Source organism: Leopardus geoffroyi, chromosome A3, assembly GCF_018350155.1.
Source record: "Leopardus geoffroyi isolate Oge1 chromosome A3, O.geoffroyi_Oge1_pat1.0, whole genome shotgun sequence".
In the NCBI taxonomy this organism is placed as follows: Eukaryota; Metazoa; Chordata; class Mammalia; order Carnivora; family Felidae; genus Leopardus; species Leopardus geoffroyi.
Genome location: NC_059336.1, coordinates 12,681,015 through 12,703,479, shown reverse-complemented (window position 1 = coordinate 12,703,479; position 22,465 = coordinate 12,681,015). Strand labels below are relative to the sequence as shown.

At 52.5% G+C, this 22,465-nt stretch overlaps 1 protein-coding gene across 1 annotated transcript in view; it reads right to left on the bottom strand.

The window, feature by feature from the left end:
• Positions 1 to 18,601, bottom strand: part of PREX1 (phosphatidylinositol-3,4,5-trisphosphate dependent Rac exchange factor 1) — a 186,266-nt gene extending 167,665 nt beyond the window's left edge. The window contains exon 1 of the mRNA XM_045444305.1: positions 18,240 to 18,601. Within this exon, the coding sequence (XP_045300261.1) occupies positions 18,240 to 18,452 (213 nt within the window). The 5' untranslated portion in view covers positions 18,453 to 18,601. The remainder of the gene's footprint in view (positions 1 to 18,239) is intronic.
• Positions 18,602 to 22,465: the final 3,864 nt, after the last annotated feature.

The window sequence follows — 22,465 nt, the reverse complement described above, 5'->3', positions numbered from 1 at the left end:
CTGGTGATGCCTCTCCAGGCCTCGACTGCCCTGTCTGTAAGATGGGTGGCCAAGACAGAGACACTGAGGTCATCAGGGCATCAGACCGGCTAGTATGTGCTGAGCTCTTACTCGGGGCCAGACCCAGAGTCGACCACGGCACCGCTGACATCCAGGGGCAGGCGACCGTCGTGAGGGCCGCCCTAGGCCCTGCAGGATATTTAGCAACAACCCTGGCTTCTACCCCCTAGATGCCAGCAACATCCTGCCTCCCCAGTCATGACAGCCAAGAAAAGCTGTAGACGTTCTAGGCACAGTCCTAGGCCAACAGGATGTCAGCTCCGTAAAGGGAAAGATCTATGTCCGTTGGTCAAATGTGGATTCACTTACTTGAGGAGGCTGGTTTCAGAATCTTGCTCAATCGCTCCACTATCCTGATTCTCAAAGCACCATAAGAGGATGTACATGACCCAACATTATATATAGTCCTGCCACATAGTGAGTGGGAAGCCAGTCATTATCTCTTCTTTTCCTTTTTTTTTTTTTTTTTTTTCTTGAGAGACAGAGCACGAGCAGCAGAGGGGCAGAGAGAGAATCTTAAGCAGGCGCGGAGCCTGACACGGGGCTCGATCTCACGACCATGAGCTGGAATCAAGAGTTGGATGCTTAACCGAATGAGCCACCCAGGCACCCTGAGTTTATCTTAATTTGAGAAATAAGGTGTTCATTAGAGCTGGTGAAGCAATGCAAAAAAAAAAAAAGAAAGAAAAAATACAAGGATAAATAAAATATCTTCTCTGCACCCCTCCTCATTGTCAGCCTGAGACCAACGATGTAAATATTCTGGTGTGCGTCCTACGGAGCCTTTCTCAACGTTCATGAACTGAGAGACTGTTGTTACCTTTTCCCACAAAATTGGGATCACGTTCTACGTTTGACTCGCAACTTTTCTTGCTTAACAGTATACGGCGTGTGCAACCCTTCACATCAAGGGAAGAGATCAAGCTCATTCTTCTATACAGCTGCCTGACAGCCCAATACACCGACACACAACAGTCTTGGTCAGAATTTCCTCTGTTACTGTGACTTCCCCTGCCCCCCGCTTTTTTGGCCATTTATAAACAAAACTGAAACAAATGTCTTTGTAAAGCTTAAGTCGTTACATACCTTTTTTCTCTGGGTTCTATAGGGGAGATTCCCAAATGAAATGAACTAAAGGGCATTGTGATTGGTTTGTTGTGTTTTTTTTTAATATTTTTTAAATTTTATTTCTGAGAGACAGAGTGTGGACAGGGGAGGGGCAGAGAGAGAAGGAGACGTAAAATCCAAAGCAGGCTCCAGGCTCTGAGCTGTCAGCACAGAGCCCGACGCGGGGCTCAAACTCACAAACCATGAGATCATGACCTGAGCTGAAGTCAGATGCTTAACAGACTGCACCACCCAGGCATCCTGGTTTTTTTTTTTATATCTAAAGGCACTCCTAGACTTTTTCCCGAAAGACGCCAGTCATCAACACTCCCACCAGCACCCTATGGAACGGCCTGTTTGCCAGCAGCCACACCAGCACTGTGTATTATCACTTTGCATTTGTGAGGTAAGACAGTGGTAATGCTATCGAAGGTAATGTTGACCGATGTGGTCACTCAGCAGGAATGGCCACATAGTTCTCATTCCACAAAATAATACCAAGTCCAGAGCATTCTGGACCCAAATGAGGACAGAGGGTTGTCAGGAAGCAGGCTGTCCATCTTCTGAGCCCTGAAATGCCTTCCTCCCAAGACCCTCCCCATCCTCACAAGCTGACTCCTGAGCCTGCACTATCCTCCTTTCTGAAATGGATTTCACACCCAGACATAACAAAGATGCCTTTGTTACCAGGAAAGAGGGAGCGACTGTTGCCAGAACATTCTGGGTTCTGTTCATTCAAATCTCCGTGTGGGGAGGAGAGTAAGGGGGGGGAGGGGGGAGGGAGGCGCATACAGGATGCTTCCCACTCTGGGGCTGATCTTAGAGGTAGATGCTTCGGGCAGACTGGTGCAGCCCACCTCCCCATCCTTCACTCACTGGTTTATTCCACAAATATTTGCTGGGCGCTTATGGCTAGAATGTTCTTCCCCCAGATACAGAGGGTAAGTCACTTTCCTAGGGAGACAATACCTAGAAGGGGCACAGCCTGGATTCGAACCCAGGCAGTCCAGCAATTATGACCTCATATAATTCATCCCACAGCCTGTTAAGAGAGGCAACATCATTAACCCCATTTTACAGATGAGAAAACTGAGGCTCAATCAGATAAAGCCAAGACCCAAGGTCACACAACTAATAAGTAACACAGGAGCACAAAGAGGCAATTAACGAACTTCTAACCACCCACAGAACAACCCAGGCCCCAGCTGCCATGGTGTTCTATCTGGGCTACCCCGGCAGCCTCCTCTGCCTCCACCCTACCCCTCCACAGTCCATTCTCCACTGGCGGCCAGAGGGGTCCTGTGAAAACTAAGTCAGATTCAGAGTGCCTGGGTGGCTCAGTCGGTTGGGCATCCGACTTCACCTCAGGTCATGATCTCGCAGTCTGTGAGTTCGAGCCCCGCGTCGGGCTCTGTGGTGACAGCTGGAGCCTGGAGCCCGCTTCGGATTCTGTGTCTCCCTCTCTCTCTGACCCTCCCCCACTCACACTCTGTCTCTCCTTCAAAAATGAACATTTTTTAAAAATTTAAAAAAAAAACTAAATCAGATTCTGTCCCTCCTCCATTCAAAAGTTCCAAGGGCCCCCACCTCACCTAGTGAAATGCAAAATCCTTACAGTGGCCCACAAGGCCCTGCACAATCCAGCTACCAGCCGTCCCCCCACTCCTACTGTTACCTCCTTGACTTCACTCTCCACCTGGCTCATTCTGCTCCAGCCACCCCGGCCTCTCTCCTGAAATATGTTCCTGCCTCAGGGCCTTTGTACTTGCTGTTCCCTGTGCCTGGAATGTTCTTCCCCCAGATACAGAGGGTAAGTCACTCTCCTAACTCTCCTAGGGAGACAATACCTAGAAGGGGCACAGCCTGGGTTCGAACCCAGGCTGTGTGGCCTCAGACAAGACAAAATGTACACAGCGGGGTCTGCAGTAAGAGAAAAGGATGCTCTGTGACTGTGGGCAGGTTGCTGAACCTTTTTAACCTCTGTTTCCCCACGTATAAAACAGGCAACATAGGTAACCTTCCCCATCAGGCTCCTGGGAGGCCACACTGCTTGAGACACGTCCACTGACCACAACACCTCATACGTATTAGATCCACTGAAAGAGCCAGAACGGTCAAGGAAGACCTCCTAAGGAAGCAGGATATGAACAAGGCTTTGAAGGTAGGAAGTGGAAAAGCCATGAGGTGGTCCAGGCAGGCCAGGTGACAAGAGGGTTCACCTGGAACCCAAGACTCAGGAGAAGGCAAAGGCTTCCCATCTGGGATGGAGACACGAGCAGACAAGAGAAGAGATGCTCCCACCCTGTACCTCCCTTCTTCCCATCCCAGGACCTTCGTCCTTCCCAGAACGACTGCTCCCTCACCACCACATGGCACAGGTGGGCCCCTCACCCAACCTAGCCACATGACCCAAGGCAGCCAATCAGAACTCACTCCAGGCCCCGCACAGACCCTTCCCGGACATGAGCCAAGGGATTCCCGTTTTTGCTAAGGCATTTTGAGCTGGACCTCCTGTCACTTGCCACCAAGGACTTCTGACAACCGGCACTGGCTGTTCTCATCAGCAACAGCAGTGCTGTTATCATTGTTCTTGTTATTGTCGTTATTCTCTCAAAACTGAGATGTGGGAGAACGGAAGCAGGGGAGAAGGCTCCTCGGGGCTCCTCTCTGGGCTGCACACGCGCAGTTAAGACGCTGAGCCTGACCGGGGGTGGTAGCAGGGGCCCCACACGACAGCTGAGGGTCCCTCTCACACCTTTGCAGGAACCCACTGCTTTCTCTCTGAGGTCTGCACCCCAGGACCTCCCAAAGGAGCGTTAAGTACAGAGCAAATTTCAGAAAGTAGGACGGACGGATGTGGGAATCTCGGCCCCACAGGCCCCAGGAGGCGGAAGCTGGGGATCGTGGAGTCACCCTAAGGGAGAACGTCCTTCTCCCCCTCTACTCACCTCGCAGACCCAGAGGGAGGACCCACACACTGGAACACGCATCTCAGGCTCAACTGCCCACAGGGCCGGCAGGTGAGGCAGTGCAGCTAGCCAGGCGGCCTTCGGGATGCCAATGAGGGTGGCATCCTCTTAACAGAAGAGTGCGTTTTTGCTTATTTTTCCTTATTAAACACATCTTTCTTCCAAAGAGAAATGTGCCGCCTCCTACTTTTCTTAAAACACATGATCCTCTTGGGGCACCTGAGCAGCTCAGCCAGTTAAGCGTCTAAGGTCGGCTCAGATCATGATCTCACTATCAGTGGGGAGCCTGCTTGGGATTCTCTCTCTCTTTCTGCCCTTCCTCCACTCATGCTTTGTCTCTCTCTCTCTCTTAGAAATAAATAAGTCTTAAAAAAAAAAAAAAACCACACACATAACCCTCTTTGGCTTTCAGTTTTCCATTTGATAGAAACAAAGGTGAGAAGAAATGTTCCATTGCCCCTTTTAACTCTACATTTAAAATACAAACTAAGAAAAGAAAAGAAAAGAAAAGAAAAGAAAAGAAAAGAAAAGAAAAGAAAAGAAAGGAAAAGAAAAGAAAGAAAAGAAAAGAAAAGAAAAGAAAAGAAAAGAAAAGAAAAGAAAAGAAAAGAAAAGAAAAGAAAAGAAAGGAAAAAAGGAAAACCAGCAGGGCAAGACTAATGACACACGGCCACCACCGTTAAGTTTCAACCTGAGGGATATCAGGGAAGAGTGAGGTCTGTGGCAAAGTCCCATCTGAAGGGAGGGGCTGCTCTTCAGCTCCAGCCAAGCACTGCCTGTAGGCATGGGAGCTTGGTGTGCATACAGTTTCTATGGACCACGGACCACAAATGATAGTAACAAGGTCTGTACTGGACCTGGGCTCACAGCAAGAGCCCCCCGCCCACCCCACAACCCCGACACACACACATACACACGCTTATGACCTCTAAGGTCAGAGAATCTGAGAGCAACGTTTCCCAGAAACACAGGAATCCTGGGGGCACACAGGACAATCTCCGGACAGGAGTCAGGAAACCTGCGTTCAAACTCCGTCTCAGCCATAATCTCACTTGGTAAGCCTGGGTCAAGTCAGGCTTGGAACAGCTCTGAGCCTCAGTTTCCCCTTCTGGAAGAATGAGACAAATGAGAAAAACGAGACGTGATGTCGTGGTCTCTCCCAGCCCTTCCAACCCGATTCTAGGATTCTAGCTGCCAAGGATTTATTTGGGGTAGTAAAAACCAAAAGGTCTAAACCAAGGTTTCTTCAGCCCTCAGTTACTGAATCAATACAGGAACTGGCAGCTTGAACAAAGACGATGTGCATGGTCTGTCGCTTTGGAAAACTGAAAACCGTGTAAACATGCAATCCTAGATGGATGTTTAAGTAATAATAATTGTATTAACATGATGTTGTTACGTTAGGAGGATCACTGGAATTGTAGCTAATACACGGGAAGCACCTACCACATGCAGGGCAGTGTTTTGTGAGCTTCACGGATTTGTGAACTCATCTAACTCTCCCACTGATCTAGGAGATGCACTATTTCCAGAAAGAGGACACCAAGGCAAACACAGGTGAAGCAGACGGACTGCATGACACAGCCACGAAGCACCTAGGATCCGACCCGGACGGCGGGGAGCCGGGGCCCCCGTGTTTCGTCATGAAGCCCTCAAAGGCTCAGTGATGAAGAGGGCTTAGTGGAAACCTGGGAGGAACCCCACAGAAGGGGCCAGAGAAGCAGGGGCCACACGATATCGCGTGTGCACTACCGTCGCCCCCAAGCTAAAACAACAGCGAAGAACACGGAGGGAGTGTAACAGGGACACTGCCTATTTGGAAGGGTCCTTATTTTCTCCACGTTCTACAGTGAGTGCGGTGACAGCAAAGATGGCCAGTGCGTGGCGGGTGTCCCTGGAAACCGACACCATATGCCAGCGAATCCTTCCTCCTCGGCGGCCATGGGGGAGGAAGCCCCCGGGGGCCCACGTGCTTGCCTGCCCTGGACTGCGGTACCCCCAGCATCGACAACGGGGCCAGAAACCCCGCAGGCGCTCGATAACACGTGTGGCGGAATCCCGCAAGCCTATCGGGTAGGAACCGATTTCCCCATCTTACAGCTAAGTAAACTAAGGCCCAAGAGTCAGCTGCCCAAGGTCACGGAGCTGGGAAGCGGTGGCTGAGGACAAGCACAGGCAGAGCCACGTCTCAGTGAAGACTCTGCGCACAGGGTCAAAATCACACACAAAATCACCAAGGAGACATGATCCACGACTGGACCCCAGACTAGGGATGGGAGGGGAGGGGGACCAGATGTTCCAATGGATCGTGTGGGCATGGGGGAGCCCTCCGACTCATATGGACACGACTCAAACGTCCCCCCGTCCTCCCAAGTGTCTTGGTGGCTAGATATAACGACGTTTTGGGGGAAAGGGGTGAAATATGAATTTAGATTGTAGAATTGTATAAATCCGTATTGATGTTAAATTTCCTGATTTTGTTCAGTGCACTGCAGTGACACAACAATGTCCACGTTCTTAGGAGACACATGCTGAGTTATTTAGGGACACCACACCCGCAACTACTCTCAAGTAGATCAACGCGATAATAGTAACGTGAATGTGTGTGTGCATGCATGCGTGTCTCTATGGGGCTGGGGGAGACAGGTGGGAGAGGAGAAAGAGGAGAGTTAAAAGCAAATGTGGGGTGCCTCGGTGGCTCAGTTAAGTGACTCCTGATTTTGGCTCAGGTCATGATCTCACGGTCATGATATCAAGCCCTGCATCAGGCTCTGCGCTGAGCCTGCTTGGTATTCTCTCTCCCTCGCTGCCCCTCCCCCGCTCACGTGTACACGCTCTCTTTCTCTCCCTCTCTCAAAATAAAAAATAAAATAAAAGCACATGTAGTCAACAACTGCCAATTGGTGAATCTGGATGAAGGTTATACAGGGGTACTCTATTCTTGACATGTGAAAATAAAAAGTTACCAGAAAAGTAACTTTAAGAAAATGTATTAAATTGGGGCGCCTGGGTGATTCAGTTGGTTAAGCATCCGACTTCAGCTTAGGTCATGATCAGGTCAGTGAGTTCGAGCCCTGTGTTGGGCTCTGTGCTGACAGCTCAGAGCCTGGAGCCTGCTTTGGATTCTGTGTCGCCCTCCCTCTCTGCCCCCCTCCCACTCATGCTCTGTCTCTCTCTCTCAAAATAAATAAGCTTAAAAAAAAAAAATAGAGAGGCACCTGGATGGCTCAGTCGGTTAAGTGCCTGACTTTGGTTCAGGTCATGATCTCACGGTCCATGAGTTCGAGCCCCGCATTGGGCTCTGTGCTGACAGCTCGGAGCCTGGAGCCTGTTTCAGATTCTGTGTCTCCTTCTCTCTCTGCCCCTCCTCCCTCCCTCCCTCCCTCTCTCTCTCTCAAAAATAAACATTAAAAAAAACTTTAAAAATGTGTTAAATTACTCATAAATATGGCATACTAGAGTTTTGTGTCTAGACCCCTGTACATATGTAGAAATACATGATAGGTACAGCCAGGCACATACACAAACCATTTTACCATATTTGCCTCCATAAAAGAGTGCTTATAGCTGAACAGACACAGACATAAGGCAATGTGCTTTTGACACAGACACCACCACCATATTTATCGCCTTTGTGATCAAGGGGAAATAAATCTTAAAAACCACCTAACAACAGTCTGGCCAGCCATCGGCTGGTGGCTGGGACCATGCAGAGCTCCCTCGGCCCTCCTGGTGCGGTAAGGGCAGCAGGCCAAGGACACCAGTCTGTAGCCACTCCCCACACTGGGGTGCACACTCCCAAATCAAGCCAAGGCCACTCGTTAAGAAAGCAGCAGGAGAGGTGCCTAGGTGGCTCAGTCGGTTAGGCATCAGACTCAATCTCGGCTCGGGTTGTAATCTCGCAGTTGGTGAGTTCGAGCCCCGCATCAGGCTCTGCGCTGCCAGTGCGGAGCCTGCTTGGGATTCTCTCTCTCCCTCCGTCTCTGCCCCTCCCCCGTTTGCACACACAGGCTCTCTAAACAAACGAACAAACAAACATTAAAAAAAAAAAAAGGAGCAGGAACCAGACAGTGCCTCCTCCAACTTTCACTCAACCATTCCCTTGACCAAAGCTCACGAGAGCTGGGTGGTGGGGGGTTATCGGTGAACACAGCAGTCCAGGCAGCCCACACCCACCTTTGGCCCTCAAACTATCTTAGCCCCAGGCCCCCAAAAGTCTGCACAGAAGTATTTGGCAGTTGCATCGGTCACGATAATCCTATTCTAAAAACATAAGCATGTGTACAAAGCAAAAGCCATTTTTTCCATTCCAAAAATATTTAATGAGCACCTACCACAGGCCAGGCATGGTTCTCAGTGTCTAACAGACAAAGTGAGTGGAACAGACAGAAACGCCCTATCCTCTTGGAGCTGACATTCACGTGAGTGAGACAAACAATAAACAGTAAGTAAGTCAGCCAATTAGTGTGTCAAGTGGTGGAGAAAACTCCTGCATGGAAGGGGCACGGAAGGGAAAGGATAGGAAGTGTGCAGGTGGGGGTGGAGGACAGGTTTGAAAGGGGGAGGGAGACCTCCTCAGGAACATGCCAGAGTGGGCCCTAGGGATACCGGGGAAGAACATTCCAAACAGAAGAGGCGAGAACACCCTGAGGCAGGAGAAAGGGCAAACGTGGCTTGGGGGCGGGAGGGAGTAGGAGCAAAAGGAGATTCTGGAATTAGATAGCAGTGATAATTGCACAACTTTGCGAATATACTCAAAACCACCGAATCGTACGCTCTGCAAGGGTGAGATTTACGGTGTGTGAATCGCGTCTCAATTAAAAAAAACCGTATGTGGGGGCGCTCAGGTGACTCAGTCCGTTAAGTGTCTTGATTTCAGCTCAGGTCATGATCTCACAATTCACGAGTTCGAGCCCCGCATCAGTCTCTGCACTGACAGTGAGAAGCCTGCTTGGGATTCTCTCTAAGAATCTCTCTCTCTGCCCCCTGCCCTCCCCTACTCTCTCTCTCTCTCTCTCTCTCTCTCTCTCTCTCTCTCAAAATAATAAACTAAAAACCAAAAACAAAAATCTGCAGGGGAAAGAAGAGAAACAGGAGAGGGGACCTGGAAGGAAACAGGGACAGACCTCACAGGACCTTCCAGGCCATCCTGACACCTTCATTTCCACTCAGAGGGAAGCGGGAGTCTCGGGAGGGCTCTGAGCAGGGCAGTGGTATGAAGTGACTTAAGTTCTAACTGGCCCCCTCTGGCTCTGTGTCTGGAGGACAGAAGGGGGCAGGCCCGGGTGAGAGCAGAGCAGACAAGCATAATAGTCCTGGCTGTTTCTCAACCATGTGTCCTTGGACAAGCCACTTCACCTTCTGTGCCTCAGTTTTCCTCACCTGCAAAGTGGGTCTGAAAAATACACACACACACACACACACACACACACACACATACACACTCACACCACCCAGGGCAGAGGTGAGAGCTACAGAGGAAAGTGTTGTTAAGATGGTATTATGAGCGGAGGTAGTTTTTAATCATGCAAATTAGTTTCCTGAACAGAAAACAGGGGGTGCCTTCCTCTCTCACAGGAAGCAGAGACCCATCGTGTATCAACAGCCATCTCCCCAGCGGCCACCAGCACAGCCTGCTGACACCCTGGCCATGAACAGGGACCCAAACTCCTCTTTGGGTGTGGTCAGCTCAGGCACAGTACTCACACGGAGGCTGAGACCTAGATAGGGGACAGAAATGGCCCTGATTCACACAACAGCCTTCCCAGACAGAGGGTCTGGGGATCTGCCCGGCAAGGGAAAAGTGTGGTCCTCCCTCCTGGGTGAGCGTCCAGGCCAGAGACAGGAGGTGGCTGCTGTGATCTTGGGAAGACCCTTGCGCAGTAAGACTTTCAGATCATCAATCAGACCAAGCCACACCCCAGCTGAAAACCCTCCAGGGGCTCCTCACCCACTAATAAAGTGCATGAGTCTCATGCCACACCGACTTCCTCTCCTCAGCTCCACCAACCTGGCCTCTTGCTGTTCCTCAAACAAGCTAAGCATAGTCCTGCCTCAGGGCCTTTGCGCATGCTGCCCCCTCTACCTAGAACACACTTCTCTCAACTACAGCTGGCTCCTTCTCGGCCCCAGGACTCAGCTCAAAAGCCACCTCTTCAGAGAGGCCTTCCTTGGCCACCCCATCACAAGCAGATGCCGCTATCCCTAGCACCAACACACCCTCATTTTACTTCCCTTCTTGGCACATCCACTCGCCAGCTGAGTAGACCTAAGCAAATCACTCTCTCTGGGCCTTAGTTTCCCCATCTGCAAAACAGATATATGAGAGAACCCCCTACAGGAGAGGGTTGTTGCAAAGGCTCAAAGAGATAATCCATACAAAGCACTCAGCACGGGGCTCAGCACACAGCAAGGCCTCAGCAGATACTATTATTCCATCTGTTGCCACCTTCTCAAGTGACTTCTTTGTATTGTCTGAAGATTCCACGAGGGCAGGAACCTTGTCCATCTTGTCCTGGCCATGTGCCAGCACCTAGCCCAGTGTTTGGCACACAGTAGGCATTCAATGTGCGTTTAAATGACTAAGTGAACCAGTGAATGAAAGCATGGACTGCCCACAGCCCGCTCTGGGCCTGGCCTCGCTCCTTGCAGAAGCTTCCCACCACCCCCCTGCAAGGGCGAAAGTACGAGACCCCGGATCCTGGTGGCTCACGGCCACCCCACCTGCTTCCACCAGACTTTGGTGGCCCTAGTCCCGCCAGCCTGAAATAGCCTGGCCTCCCCTGGCCCAGAAACAAGGGATCGTCTGTCAGTCCCACCCTGGGGAAGGAACCAGGCGGGTAAACACAGATTGAGCGTCCGACCACAAGACAAAAGAGGCAAACCCCCTCTGGTCCTCAAGGAGCTGGGAAAATAAAAATAAACTGAAAAATCTACATAGGGCTGGGAGGCTGGAGGACTTCCCTTCTTTCTCAGGGCTTCCTTTCGGATAACAGGAGAGCCTGTGGCAGGTAGTGGGGCGGCCGTGACCTTGGCTCAGCCCTCCGCTCTGCAGGCCAGGACTCAGAGACGCAAAAGGACTTGCCCAAGGTCACACGGGGGCAGAGCTGAGATTTGAACCCAGGCCGTTTGGTGTCTAGAATCCATGCTTTTGTTTGTTTGTTTCTTTTTTGAGAGAGAGAGAGCGAGCAGAAGAGGGGCAAAGAGGGAAGGAGAGAGAGAATCCCAAGCAGGCTCAGCATCGTCAGTGTGGAGTCCGATGCAGAGCTCGAACTCACAGACCGCGAGATCATGACCTAGGCTGGAATCAAGGGTCGAAGGTTTAACCGACTGAGGCACCCAGGCGCCCCTAGATTCGACGCTCCTAACCGTGAACCCGAGACAGACCGCTGAGTGAAAAGGGCAACCCTACCACACCACTCAGGTAAGCACGTACACATCACGGCGACGGCATAGATTTCTCATACTCCGGGATGTGTGCGTAAAGGCCCCAGGATACGGTGCGAAAGCAGAACAGCCAGTCCCCCTGGGGGCCATGGGCAATAATATCTGGAGACCTTTTTCAACGGTCCCAACTGACGGAAGGGCAGGCCAGTGCTGCTGTGAAGCGCCCTACAATTCACAGGACAGTCGCCACAAGGGAAGATGATCCCGCCCCCACCTTCCAGTGGGGCCAAGGGTTAAAATACAGAGGATTCACCACAGACCAGCTGCTAGGGCTGAAATGCCCCCTGAGGAGCCTCTTTAAGGGGGACCTTTGAGCCAGGCTAAAACTCAAATCCTGGGAAAAGGACGAGGGCCACCCCAGCCTTCTCCCAGAACTCTCCGGATGGAACCCTGACCGGCCGCAGGGCCGCCACCCTTGACCAGAGTGCACCTCCCTCTGGGGGCCACGACTTCTACAGGGAGTCCCTCTGGGGCTTCACAGGCAAAACAGGGAGATTCAGACCCCTGCCCTCTCCCCCCAGCTTACTCTCAAGTTCTATGTCTCCACGACTCCGGGGCAAGGACCAGCTCTGGCCTCGCCCTGTGCCCCGGGGGAGCAAGGCACGCTGGTTTGAGGACCTGTCCACCCTGCCTACCCGCCACCTGCCATGATTCCAGCGAGAGCTGGTGGCCGTTGGAAAAAAAAAAAAACAGGGATGAGAGATCACAAAAATCTGAGAGGTCAAGTTCTTCTGCAGCCAGGCATGACCTGCTTCAGAGACAACTCTTGCACAGGCTGGGGGTTGGGGGGAGGCTTGGGAGGGGGCACTGTGAAGCAAAGAGAATGTGGGTTTGTCGACCTGAGGGAGTGGCCAGAGCTCAAGAGGCCTTCTGCTTAGTGGACTCAGGGGGACACCCTCTAGGAAAGGGGTGCCCGGAAGCCTCCAAAGGCCAAGGACACCAATCCCATCCACCTGCTTTTTTAAGTGACAGATAAACGGTTATAAGGGAAAACACCCAATAATGGTGAATGGGCTCTAGGATGCTCATCTGGAGAACACCCTCACTCAAATGCACGAGATGCAGCAGGTCAGCCTTCTCCAAAGGCCAAGGGCCACATGTGCCCTGTTGACAGCTGCATTTTCCTGGCCCAGAACACTGCCTAGAATATACTGCAGGTGCTCCAAAACTACCTCCACACGGAGAAACACAGTCCAGATTTCTGCGTTTCCCTGTGTGGAGCTCTGTTCGCCCCACACAAAAGGTGCCCCCTCCCAACTCCGGCTGACATTTAGGTTTTTGTCATCAAAAGACTTTCACTGGCTCCCTAATGATGTTGTGGCCTAATACAAAGTGGCCTGGCCCGGGTTCTCTGGCATCCTAAAAAGCTCTGATAATTTGGACCTTCGGGCTTAATTCTTTGCCCACATGGGCAGCTGGAGGTCTCACAAAGGCAGTTAATTTCGGTCACGAACACAGCATCATTTTGGGTAGTTCAGGAGAACGGGAAAGAATGAGGGTTCTGCAGTCAGACTACCTGGGTCTGAGTCCCAGCCCTGTCAGGCTGTGTGACCTTGCAAAACTGACTTGGCCTCTCTGTGCCTTGGGTTTCATCTGTAAAAATGGGAAGCACAATAAATACCTAGCACTTTTGAGTTGATACACAGAGAATGCTCTACACAGGGCTGGTAAACATTTAGTACTTTATTATAAGTATTAGCAAATTATCATTACTGAGGTTACACTAGCCTGATAACCATGCAGGAATGCAATTCTGTCAGAATTTTGTAACATATATGCTCATACACATGTGCCTGGTTCGATATGAGAACAGTATTATACATGAGATTACTGAGTGCATTTTTCCTTTTACTATCTTCCTGCTTGCTTTTCTCCACAAGAAACACATCCTCGTGTCCTTTTCCCTAAGCTCCTGTAATGTGACGTATACAACGGACATGTGTATATTATGACTTCTGTTTATTTTCCCAAAGCAGAATTGTGTCACATACACGTCTCAGCATCCTACCTTTTGCAACACACCCTCGTGAACATCTCGGAAGTCACCACCGACCGGGTAGGTCATTCTGTTTCGGTGACTGCAGAATTTAAAATGTGTCCCTCACCTCCACCCCCTGGCAGCATTTCTCTCTAGTGAGAGACCAAAAGCAAAGAATCTTAAAAAAAAAAAAAAAAAAAAAAAAGCAGTGACAACACAAAACCACAGTTCCTTCTTTTGGCAAGCAGAGCTCCAAAGAGAGGAAAAGCTCTAGTCTCCAAACCCCCAAAAAAGCAGAACCACAGAAAGCATTCTGGGAGCTTTCTGCCCACACCCCCTGATCGTCCAGGACCATCCCCCAGCCGGTGGAGGAGGCCCTCTGGGAGTGACAGGTCTCTGTCCTCCGTCAAGGGAGCCCTACAGGGTCCTGCTGACCAACCCTTACCCAGGGGTCTCTCTACGCATCCACCCAGGCTCCCCCTCTCTTCCCACCACAGCCCAGCTGGCACACACATCGCAGGATGAGTTGGTACTTACCCCAGGGTCTCCTCACTTGCAGGCAGGAACCCAAAACCAAAATCCAACCAAGAAACCGGTGAGCCCAAGGCTCACCTGTCCTCCTCTTTAAGCGGGGGAGCCCCGTGAACCCCAAACCGACAACCCTCTCCGCCCCCCACTGCTGTACATCAGCAAAACAGCCACCATAGCATCTGAATACCAACTGCGCGTCTGGCACCCTTCAAACGGCTTCGGCGTCAGGCTCATCGAAGCTTCATAACACCCCTAGGACACAGGTGCTACACTGTTCCCATTGTGCAGATGGGAAAACTGAGGCACTGAACAGGCTGGTGGCATGCCCAGGGCCACGCACAGTCACTGTGGGGTAAAGCCAGGATGCGAACACCAGCGGCCTGGCTCCGGAGCTCCACACTCAACACTCCCTTCACAAACAGCCGTGGAGCACGGAGGAGGGAATCTGGCCGCCTGCCATTTCTATTCTTCTATAGTTCTGCCCATTCTGCGGAAGACAGAGTGGGAGCCACAGAGGGCAGTAACCAGAGAAAGCGCAGGCAGAGGGTCAGGATATCACAGAGACCCGGGTTCGAATCCCCGTTTCGCCACCTTAATGAATCATGGGCCAAGGCCTTTATGAGGCAGAGCCAGTCTGTGAGGGGTCTGGGGACATGAGCTCCGGGGTGGCCAGCCTGGGATCAGATTCTGGCACGGCTGTCTGCATGACCCAGCTCACTGAAACTGTCTTCGCCACAATTTCCTCATGTGTCAATGGGGCAACAGCAGCACTTTCTTCACGGGGTATTGGAAAGATCAAATAAGTTGATACATGTGAATCAGTGTCAGCTCCTACCCACTAATGACTGTAATTGTTATTCTCATTATTGACACTGACCAAGAGCACACAGGGAGCACCCAACACGGTCAGGGCTTCTAAATGTTGAAATCCAAGGCTCTGAGTCAAAACCCAGGGCACTTTCTCCCACCATCTTTGCGGTGTCGTCCAAGAAAGATCCAGCATCTCTACAAGAGGGCTCTCCTTGCATTTCCATGACCCTTAAATAAACACACACAAAACAAGGCACCAAAGCTATCAGTCCCCCTTGGAGATGGGAAAGGGGTGCAATCCAGTTCCTGAAAGAGGTGAGGAAAGATGGGGAGATTCTGGAGGAACCACAGAGCCCCAGAACCGGAACCAAAGAAAACCACTGGTTCCGGAGTTTAGATGGTCAAAAGGAAATTCGCTCAGGCTCCCTGTCCTCTTTTAGGTGCTGACTCAGACCTCACTTCCTCCAGGGAGCCCTCCCTGACTACTCCTGCTCACTTGATGCTGAAATCCTAGAACCCTAATCATCTATATTATTTAATTACCATATAACAAAATAAGTAATGATGATACTAACATTTATATGCCTTACTACCTACGAGGCAGTGTTCTAAGTGCTTTATATATATTTATATAACTGACTTACACTCTTAAAAACCCTGTAAGATAAGACCTATTATCAGCTCCTACTTCACAGATGAGAAAACTGAGGCCCAGAAAGGTTAAGCCAGTTGCCCTAAGGTTATACAGCCCCAGGACTTAATCCCAAGCAGTCTAGCTCCAGAGCCCAGCCTCATACTTGGATTTCTGTAAACATCCACTTTGCCACCATGGACTAGACTGTCCCCTCCTTGAGGGCGGGAACCCACCAGAGCTGGCCTTTCTGCATCTCCCACAATTCACAGTCAACCACAAAGCCTTCATTTCTACTGACAACAGAGCCTTGAAACTAGGGACCCAGGGAGGCCAGGGAAGCTCTGCCCCATGGAATTAAAAGCTGGGAGGGATTACCAAGCATTCTTCCCTTACCAAGTATAAAGGCTCAGAGGAGCGAGTGGGAAGACAGAAGAGACCACGCAGGCTGCCAGCCTGGATGCGTGGAAAGCCTTGGTAATTAGCAGTCCCCGAAGCGAAGCCCTGGGTTTTCCAAACCGAAAGGCCTTGGGTGGTTTAGGGGGCATTTCTGATGGAGCAAAACGAGAGAGGCCTCCTGTGGCTCACAAACGGGGTATGTATGGCTGGTCAGGTTACACAATCAGTCGATTTCTGGCAACAGCTTGGGGACACCCAAAAGGACAAGGCAGAAAGGACGCCTAGATTCTCCTCCCCTTGGTTTACAGGTGGGCAAACTGAGGCCAGGGCAGGTATAGCACGACTGGTCCAAGAACCAGCTCATCTCAGAACCGACAGGTCAATCGAAACAAAAACTGATGACCTCAATAATGTGGAAATACAGAAACCTTTCTTTTTCTTGTTTCTTTAATAATAAGAACCATTGATTCCAGTCAATTTCCATTATTCCAGCAACCTCGGACTCTACAAGTGGACAATTTAAAACCACAGTTAACCCTAACACGATCTGTATCTGCTCTGAAATGCACCACACCATCTAGGCAAGGGCGTGGGAGGGAGAGATATATTTTCTTACCCATTAATATAAAAATTGGTTTGTCTTTCCTCTTTCCTTTCCTGACTGAGGAGCAGGGAGTGGCTCAGAAGGAGAAGTGAGGAGTTCCCTAGAATTTGACATTGCCCAGAGATATGAGCACTGCCTGCATCTTTATATCAGAAACTACCAGCTTTAAACTGAACAGATTCCTTTATTTATTATTTATTTATTTATTTATTTATTTATTTATTTATTTATTTATTTAAACTATGAGAGAGGGAGAGATGGCAAAAAGAAACACCAACACTCTCACAGGCCTTTCTAGAAGGGTCCTTTAGCCAAATGGTTTTCAATGCCACCACACAACTCCCCAACCCCTCCCCCCCCCCCCACACACACACACACAAACACACCTCTTTTCACAGAGAGAAGGGCTCTCTCCTCCCCGAGTTAGAACTCGGACCTCACACAGCCTTAGCTGCACCTCCAAGCCAATGGGGACCCCAGAGGATGCCAGAGTCTCCCTCTTTCTCTTGGAAATTGGGAGCTGCACAGCCTGGCTCTGGGGTCTCTGAAGGAACAACCACCGCCCCCGCCAGCCCTTCCTTAACCAGGATTAAAAGACTTCCTAGAGCCAAGAAGGGAGTAAATGAGGTCCCAGCAGGAGGCAAGGAGATTAAAGCCCTGGGAGTCTCCTAACTTCCACCGAGGCTTGGCCCCAGGCCCACCCCCTCCGCCCCCTGGCCACTTTTCTCACTTCCCAGGAGAGTAGGGAAGTGGCCCCTTCCTCCCGCTCACAGGAAAAAAGAAAGATAGAAAGAAAGGAAAAGAAGAAAAAAAGAATAGAAAAGGAAATGCAACACAGGAGTTTAGAACCCAGTATCCCCAATTAACCAGCTGTGTGATTCTGAGCAAGTTACTCAACCTCGCTGGAGCTAAACTCTCCCATCTAAAACATGGGGTAAATACTCGTCCCCACTTCATGGGCCACTCGGAAGGTTAAACCTCCTGATGATACATGTGGGCGCCTGCCACATAGTAAGCGCTGGGCTGTTTATTTTAGAGAGTCTGATACTGTGGTTTTGCCACTTAGAAATAGGGGTGGGACCTGGACTGCCAAGTCGAGAGTTCGAAACCCACTCTCCCCAAGCTCCAACAAAAACGCGTGCACTGGGGAAAAGGGTCGTACCCCGAGGTTTTGTGGGTTTGTGGGATCTCCGTCCCTCTTCCGGGCACTGGGTTGTATCCTACTCTCGGAGGGACGCTGGGCTGTAGGATGTCTAGGATGTGTCCCGGAGTACTCGGCGGTGCACTAGGCGGCGAAGAAATCCCCGGGAAAAAAAGCAGGAGCGAAAGCTCCCGGCGCCTGGGTCCCAGAGCCCCTGCCTCGCGGATGCAACTAATTTTAAAACTATCTGAAAGGCGGGGAGGGGAAAAGAAAAAGACAAAAGGGCAGCGTGCAGGGGAGAGGGGGGGAACGGAGTGCGGGAGATCCCGAGTCGGGACTCGGACCGCCGGCCGGCCAGGGAAGCGACAGCCCAGCTCCGGGGGAGCCCTCATCTCCCCACCTCTTCGCGCGCCCCGCGAGGCGCCCCTGAGGCGACTCTCGCGACCCCCAGGGACCGCGGCCACAGGTAGTGGCGACCGCCCGGCACCGGAGGCCCCTGCGCTCCACAGCGGGGCTGGCGGCCCGGGCAGAGGCTGTCCCCGCGCGCCCCGGGCGACACTCACCGACTGCAAGAAGCGCAAGGTGCCCACGTAGTCCCTCTCGGTGCCCAAGATCTCGTTGAGGACGCAGAGGCGGAGGCGCAGCTGGCGCTCCGACTCCCGGGCGGCCGCGCACGGGCCAGAGCTGGCCGCAGCGGCGCCGGGGACCCGGGGGTCCGGGTGGGCACCGTCCCCAGCCCCGTCGCCGCTGGGATCACTGCCGCCGGGTCCCTCCATTCTAGCGCGGCCGCGCGGCGCCGACTGCTTCCCCCGCGCGAAGGTCGCGCCGAACGGCGACTCAGGCGTCCAGGCGCCCCATCCCGGACGGGGCGCGCCGGCGGGCCGGGCTCAGCGGCGGGCCCGGCGCCTGGCGCGGCGGGCGGGCGGGACTGGGGGCGGGCGGCCCGGGCCGGGGGCGGAGGCAGCGCGCGGAGGCTGGACAAGGGGCGGGAGGGGGCCGGCCCTCGGGGCTCCCAGACGGCGGGCCCCGCCACCGCCGCCGCCGCCGCCGCCGCCCCCACCGCCCAGGGAGCGTCTGCCAAGTGCCACGCCGTGCTCGGGCCGCAGAGGCGCTCCGCGCGCGCACCGGGCCCCCTGGAACCGCGCCGCGGCGCTCGGCGGCTACGTCGGAAGCTCAGCGCGGTCGGAGAGGGGGCGCCCGGGGCGCTCGGGCGGGAATTCCCCGGAAGGGGCGCCGCGGAGGCCGCGGGGCCCGAGGCGGCACGCAAGCCGCCGCCCGCGCGCCAACTCCGCGCCGGGACGCGTGGCCCCCTCCCCCGCCGCGGGCTACGCCGCTCCTCCCCCACCCCCGCCACGCGCGACACCCCCCGCGCGCAGGCACACGCACGCAGGTCCGGCCGCCGCGGCCGCCCGCTGCCGCCGCTCGAGCTGAGCGAACCCCCGGCTGGAAAAGCTCTCGGCGGGAGCCGCTCGGGGGAGCCAGCCCGCCCGGGCCCTCGCGACCCCGCCGGCCCCGCGGAGAAGGAGGGGGCGGCCCCTGCCCGGCCGGTGCCAGCCTCTGGGACACGTAGCCGTGTGGGTGCCCTCGGGCGCTGCCGCGACCTTGGGAAGGAAGACGCGCGCCTCTCCGGGTCCCTCCCTCTCTCTTGCCCTTTCCGTCCTTCCGTTTTTATCCCTTTTTTTCTGAAGTTCTTTGCCCCCAGGAGACGACCCTGCTCTTTCCACCTTTCCCAGAAGAAATTATGATCTGCTCTCGAATTACTAATCAAGGAGCAGCTGCTCTGCCCGCGGCCCCCTCCCCACCCACCACCGGGGATAAGGCCTTGGGAAACCCGGCCGCTAGTGCAGGCTGCCCTGTGTGACCTTGATAAGCAGCGGGACCGCTTGACAAATGTCCTCACCTGCCTCACAGTAAGGTATGGAGAGGTGACCAAGCGCTGAGGCCTGGAGTAAGCTGCTCGGATTCGAATCCCATCTCCCTCACTTGCTAGTGGGCGACCTTCGGCTGGTTTCCTTGCCTCAAGAGCCTTAGTGTGCTCGTCGGGATACAGTGGAAATAATCCTCGCACCTGGCTCATAGGGGCCCGCACAGGGTTATGTGTTAGTCCACAGGGCATACTTGGAACAGTGCCCAGTCCCTAGAAAGTTCTCTATTTTTGTCCTTTATTATTATCATTGCGTGTGTAAACTGCCTTCTTGGCCGGCCCTACTCTCTAAATTGTCCACACAATTCTTAATGTTCCCCTATCACACACCAGGGATTGTATTGTCTCTGCAGTGGATTAGCTGATTCATATAATATGCCCCCTCTAGACCGTAATCACCCTTTAGCAAAGAACATGACTGTTTATTTATCTTCTGTTCCAAACACCCAAGACTGTTCTCATAATGGCCTGGGTAAATGCTGCAAGTTCCTCAGGACACGGGGAGAGAGTGGAGTGGCTTCTGCCCTCTAGGAGATGTTTCTTTGGGATCGGGGACAAGGTGGCATTTGATCTGGGCCTTGAGTGAGTGAATCCCTTCTGGGCGGATGGGAAGGGGGATGGGGGAGGTGAGTCTGGCAGGTGCCAGTGGTGGAGTCAATTATGTCCAGAAGATGGCTGACTCCTGAGGTTCTCAGAAAATTGCAGATGTCCCTGAGTAGCTCTGCTGTGTGGCCTTAGACTAGTCACAGCACCTCTCTGAGCCTCAGTTGCCTGGTCTATAAAACGGGAGTCTTTGTAAGAGGGAAAAACAACGAGAAACGTGTACGTAAAGCAGGGTTTCTCAACCTCAGGCTATGGACACATAGAGCCAGAGAAGTACTAGCTCTGGAGAGCTGTCCTGGGCATTGTAGGCCGGTTCAGCGGCACACTGTACCCCGCAGATGCCAGGAGCACTCTCTCCCCACCGGCAGTTGTGACAACCACAAATGTCTCCAGGTAGTGCCAGATGTCCCCTGAGAGACAGAATCTCCCCCAGTCGAGAACCACTGATGAAAGTTCCTGACACAGATAGCTGGCACACAATAGGTGCTCCAGCAGTGTTAGCCTCCTTCCCAGCTGTGACCACCGAAGATTAGCTTCCACTCCAGATTTTTGTCTCACACGCAGACACAGATCCCATGTTATATCCAAGAATTGGCCCCACTGCCAAAAGGACCCCAACCATTTCCTCATTTGTGGATGGCGCCCACCCCTGGCCCACCCCCATGTCTTCTACATTCTGATTCCTCTGGGATATTTCGTCCCCAATGAAAGATACAACATTTAATGTATTCCTTAAGCTCTCTGTGCCTCCTTGGTCTCTTCCGTGGACTGAGGATAACAGCCGCACCTACCTGGTAAGGTTGTTGCAATGATTTCTGAGTTAACACGTGGAAACTACTTGGGGCAGATAGCAAGCACTCAGTAAGTGAAGGCTTTTATTTGGACCTAGTGCTGAATCCATTCAGATGCCTTTGGCCACAAGAAGAAGAATGGGCTACTGGTGGGTTCAAACATAAGGACAGTATTTATTTAACAAGAGGTCCAGAGGAGATTGGTTCTTCAGGCTAGTTTGGGACTCACAATGTCATCGAGGACCAAGGTACCTTCAGCCCTGCTATCCTCATCGCGGTGGCTTGTCTCCCAAGCTCTGGGACCCCAGAGTGACGAGATGGCTATTGCAATGGCAACATTACCTGCCGACACAAGTCCAAGGCAGATTTTCTCTTACACTTCGCGGGCCAGACTGGGTCATGTAACCATCCTTACGTAGTCCCTGACCAAGAGCAGAGTTGTCACTATCGATATGGAGCAGCCCTGCTCCATCTGCTGGGACATGGCGGCCTGGACAACTTGGGGTTCTGTTGTCAAGAGACAAGTGTCGGCCACAAGCACCTACTGCGTGCTGGGCATCGGGTGAGGTGCTAGGACCAAAGTGCGCGAGACCAGTGATGTTCGGCACTGACATTCCTCCCGCAGGGGAGAAGCAGACAAGGATGAATGAGACATAGAAAGACAGCAAGTTTTGTCATTCAGTCACTGAGCGTTTCTGGAGGGATACAGCAGTAACACAGCCGCTAAGGGTCCTGCCCTCTTGGTGCTTTTAGTCCAGAGCAGGGGAAGAAGGAAAATAACCAAATTAACAATCAATTAATCAATCAACAAACAAATGAGATCTTTTCAGCTTCTCCAGAGTTAGTTGGTGGCACCTCCAGGCCTCTGCCTCAGGTCACTGCCCACCCCAGGTCTTATGACTCAGACAGGGAGCTCAGCATTCGTGTGATCAGTGGGGACTCCCTTGGTCCAGGGCCTGGCTGCCTCCCAGCTAATCCTGGCACAGAGCGACTCACCGAACCAAACATGACTAAGCAACCACAAAAGGGGAGATTTCTTTTCCTAGCCTTGTCGTAGCCTTGACCTCTCCTACCTTCTTCCCCATCACCTCCACCCACACCCTCCAGGATCTCCAGTGGGGGAGCCCTTGGATCCCATATGTCTCCAGGACAGGGCCCAAAACAGGCTACAGCTGGGAAACATTCACCAAAAGAACAGAGAGAGAAGAAAGAAAAAAAAAAAAAACTTTCAGTTGAGATGGGGGAGTAATGATAATGTTAGGGAAATTCTCTTCCATGGGGACAATTTTAGAGTTTCTGTTGCCATGTACTCGGCAAATCGTGGGAAATACCGTTTTGTTTCTGCTGCACACATTTCACAGTTGCAGGGAAGAAGCTAATGCTGCTTGGGAACATCAGACAGATAGTTCCTTATTTCCTGATGAGCCTCTCAGATTTTGCAGGCTCAGGATTCGAAGGCTGCCTTCCCCAG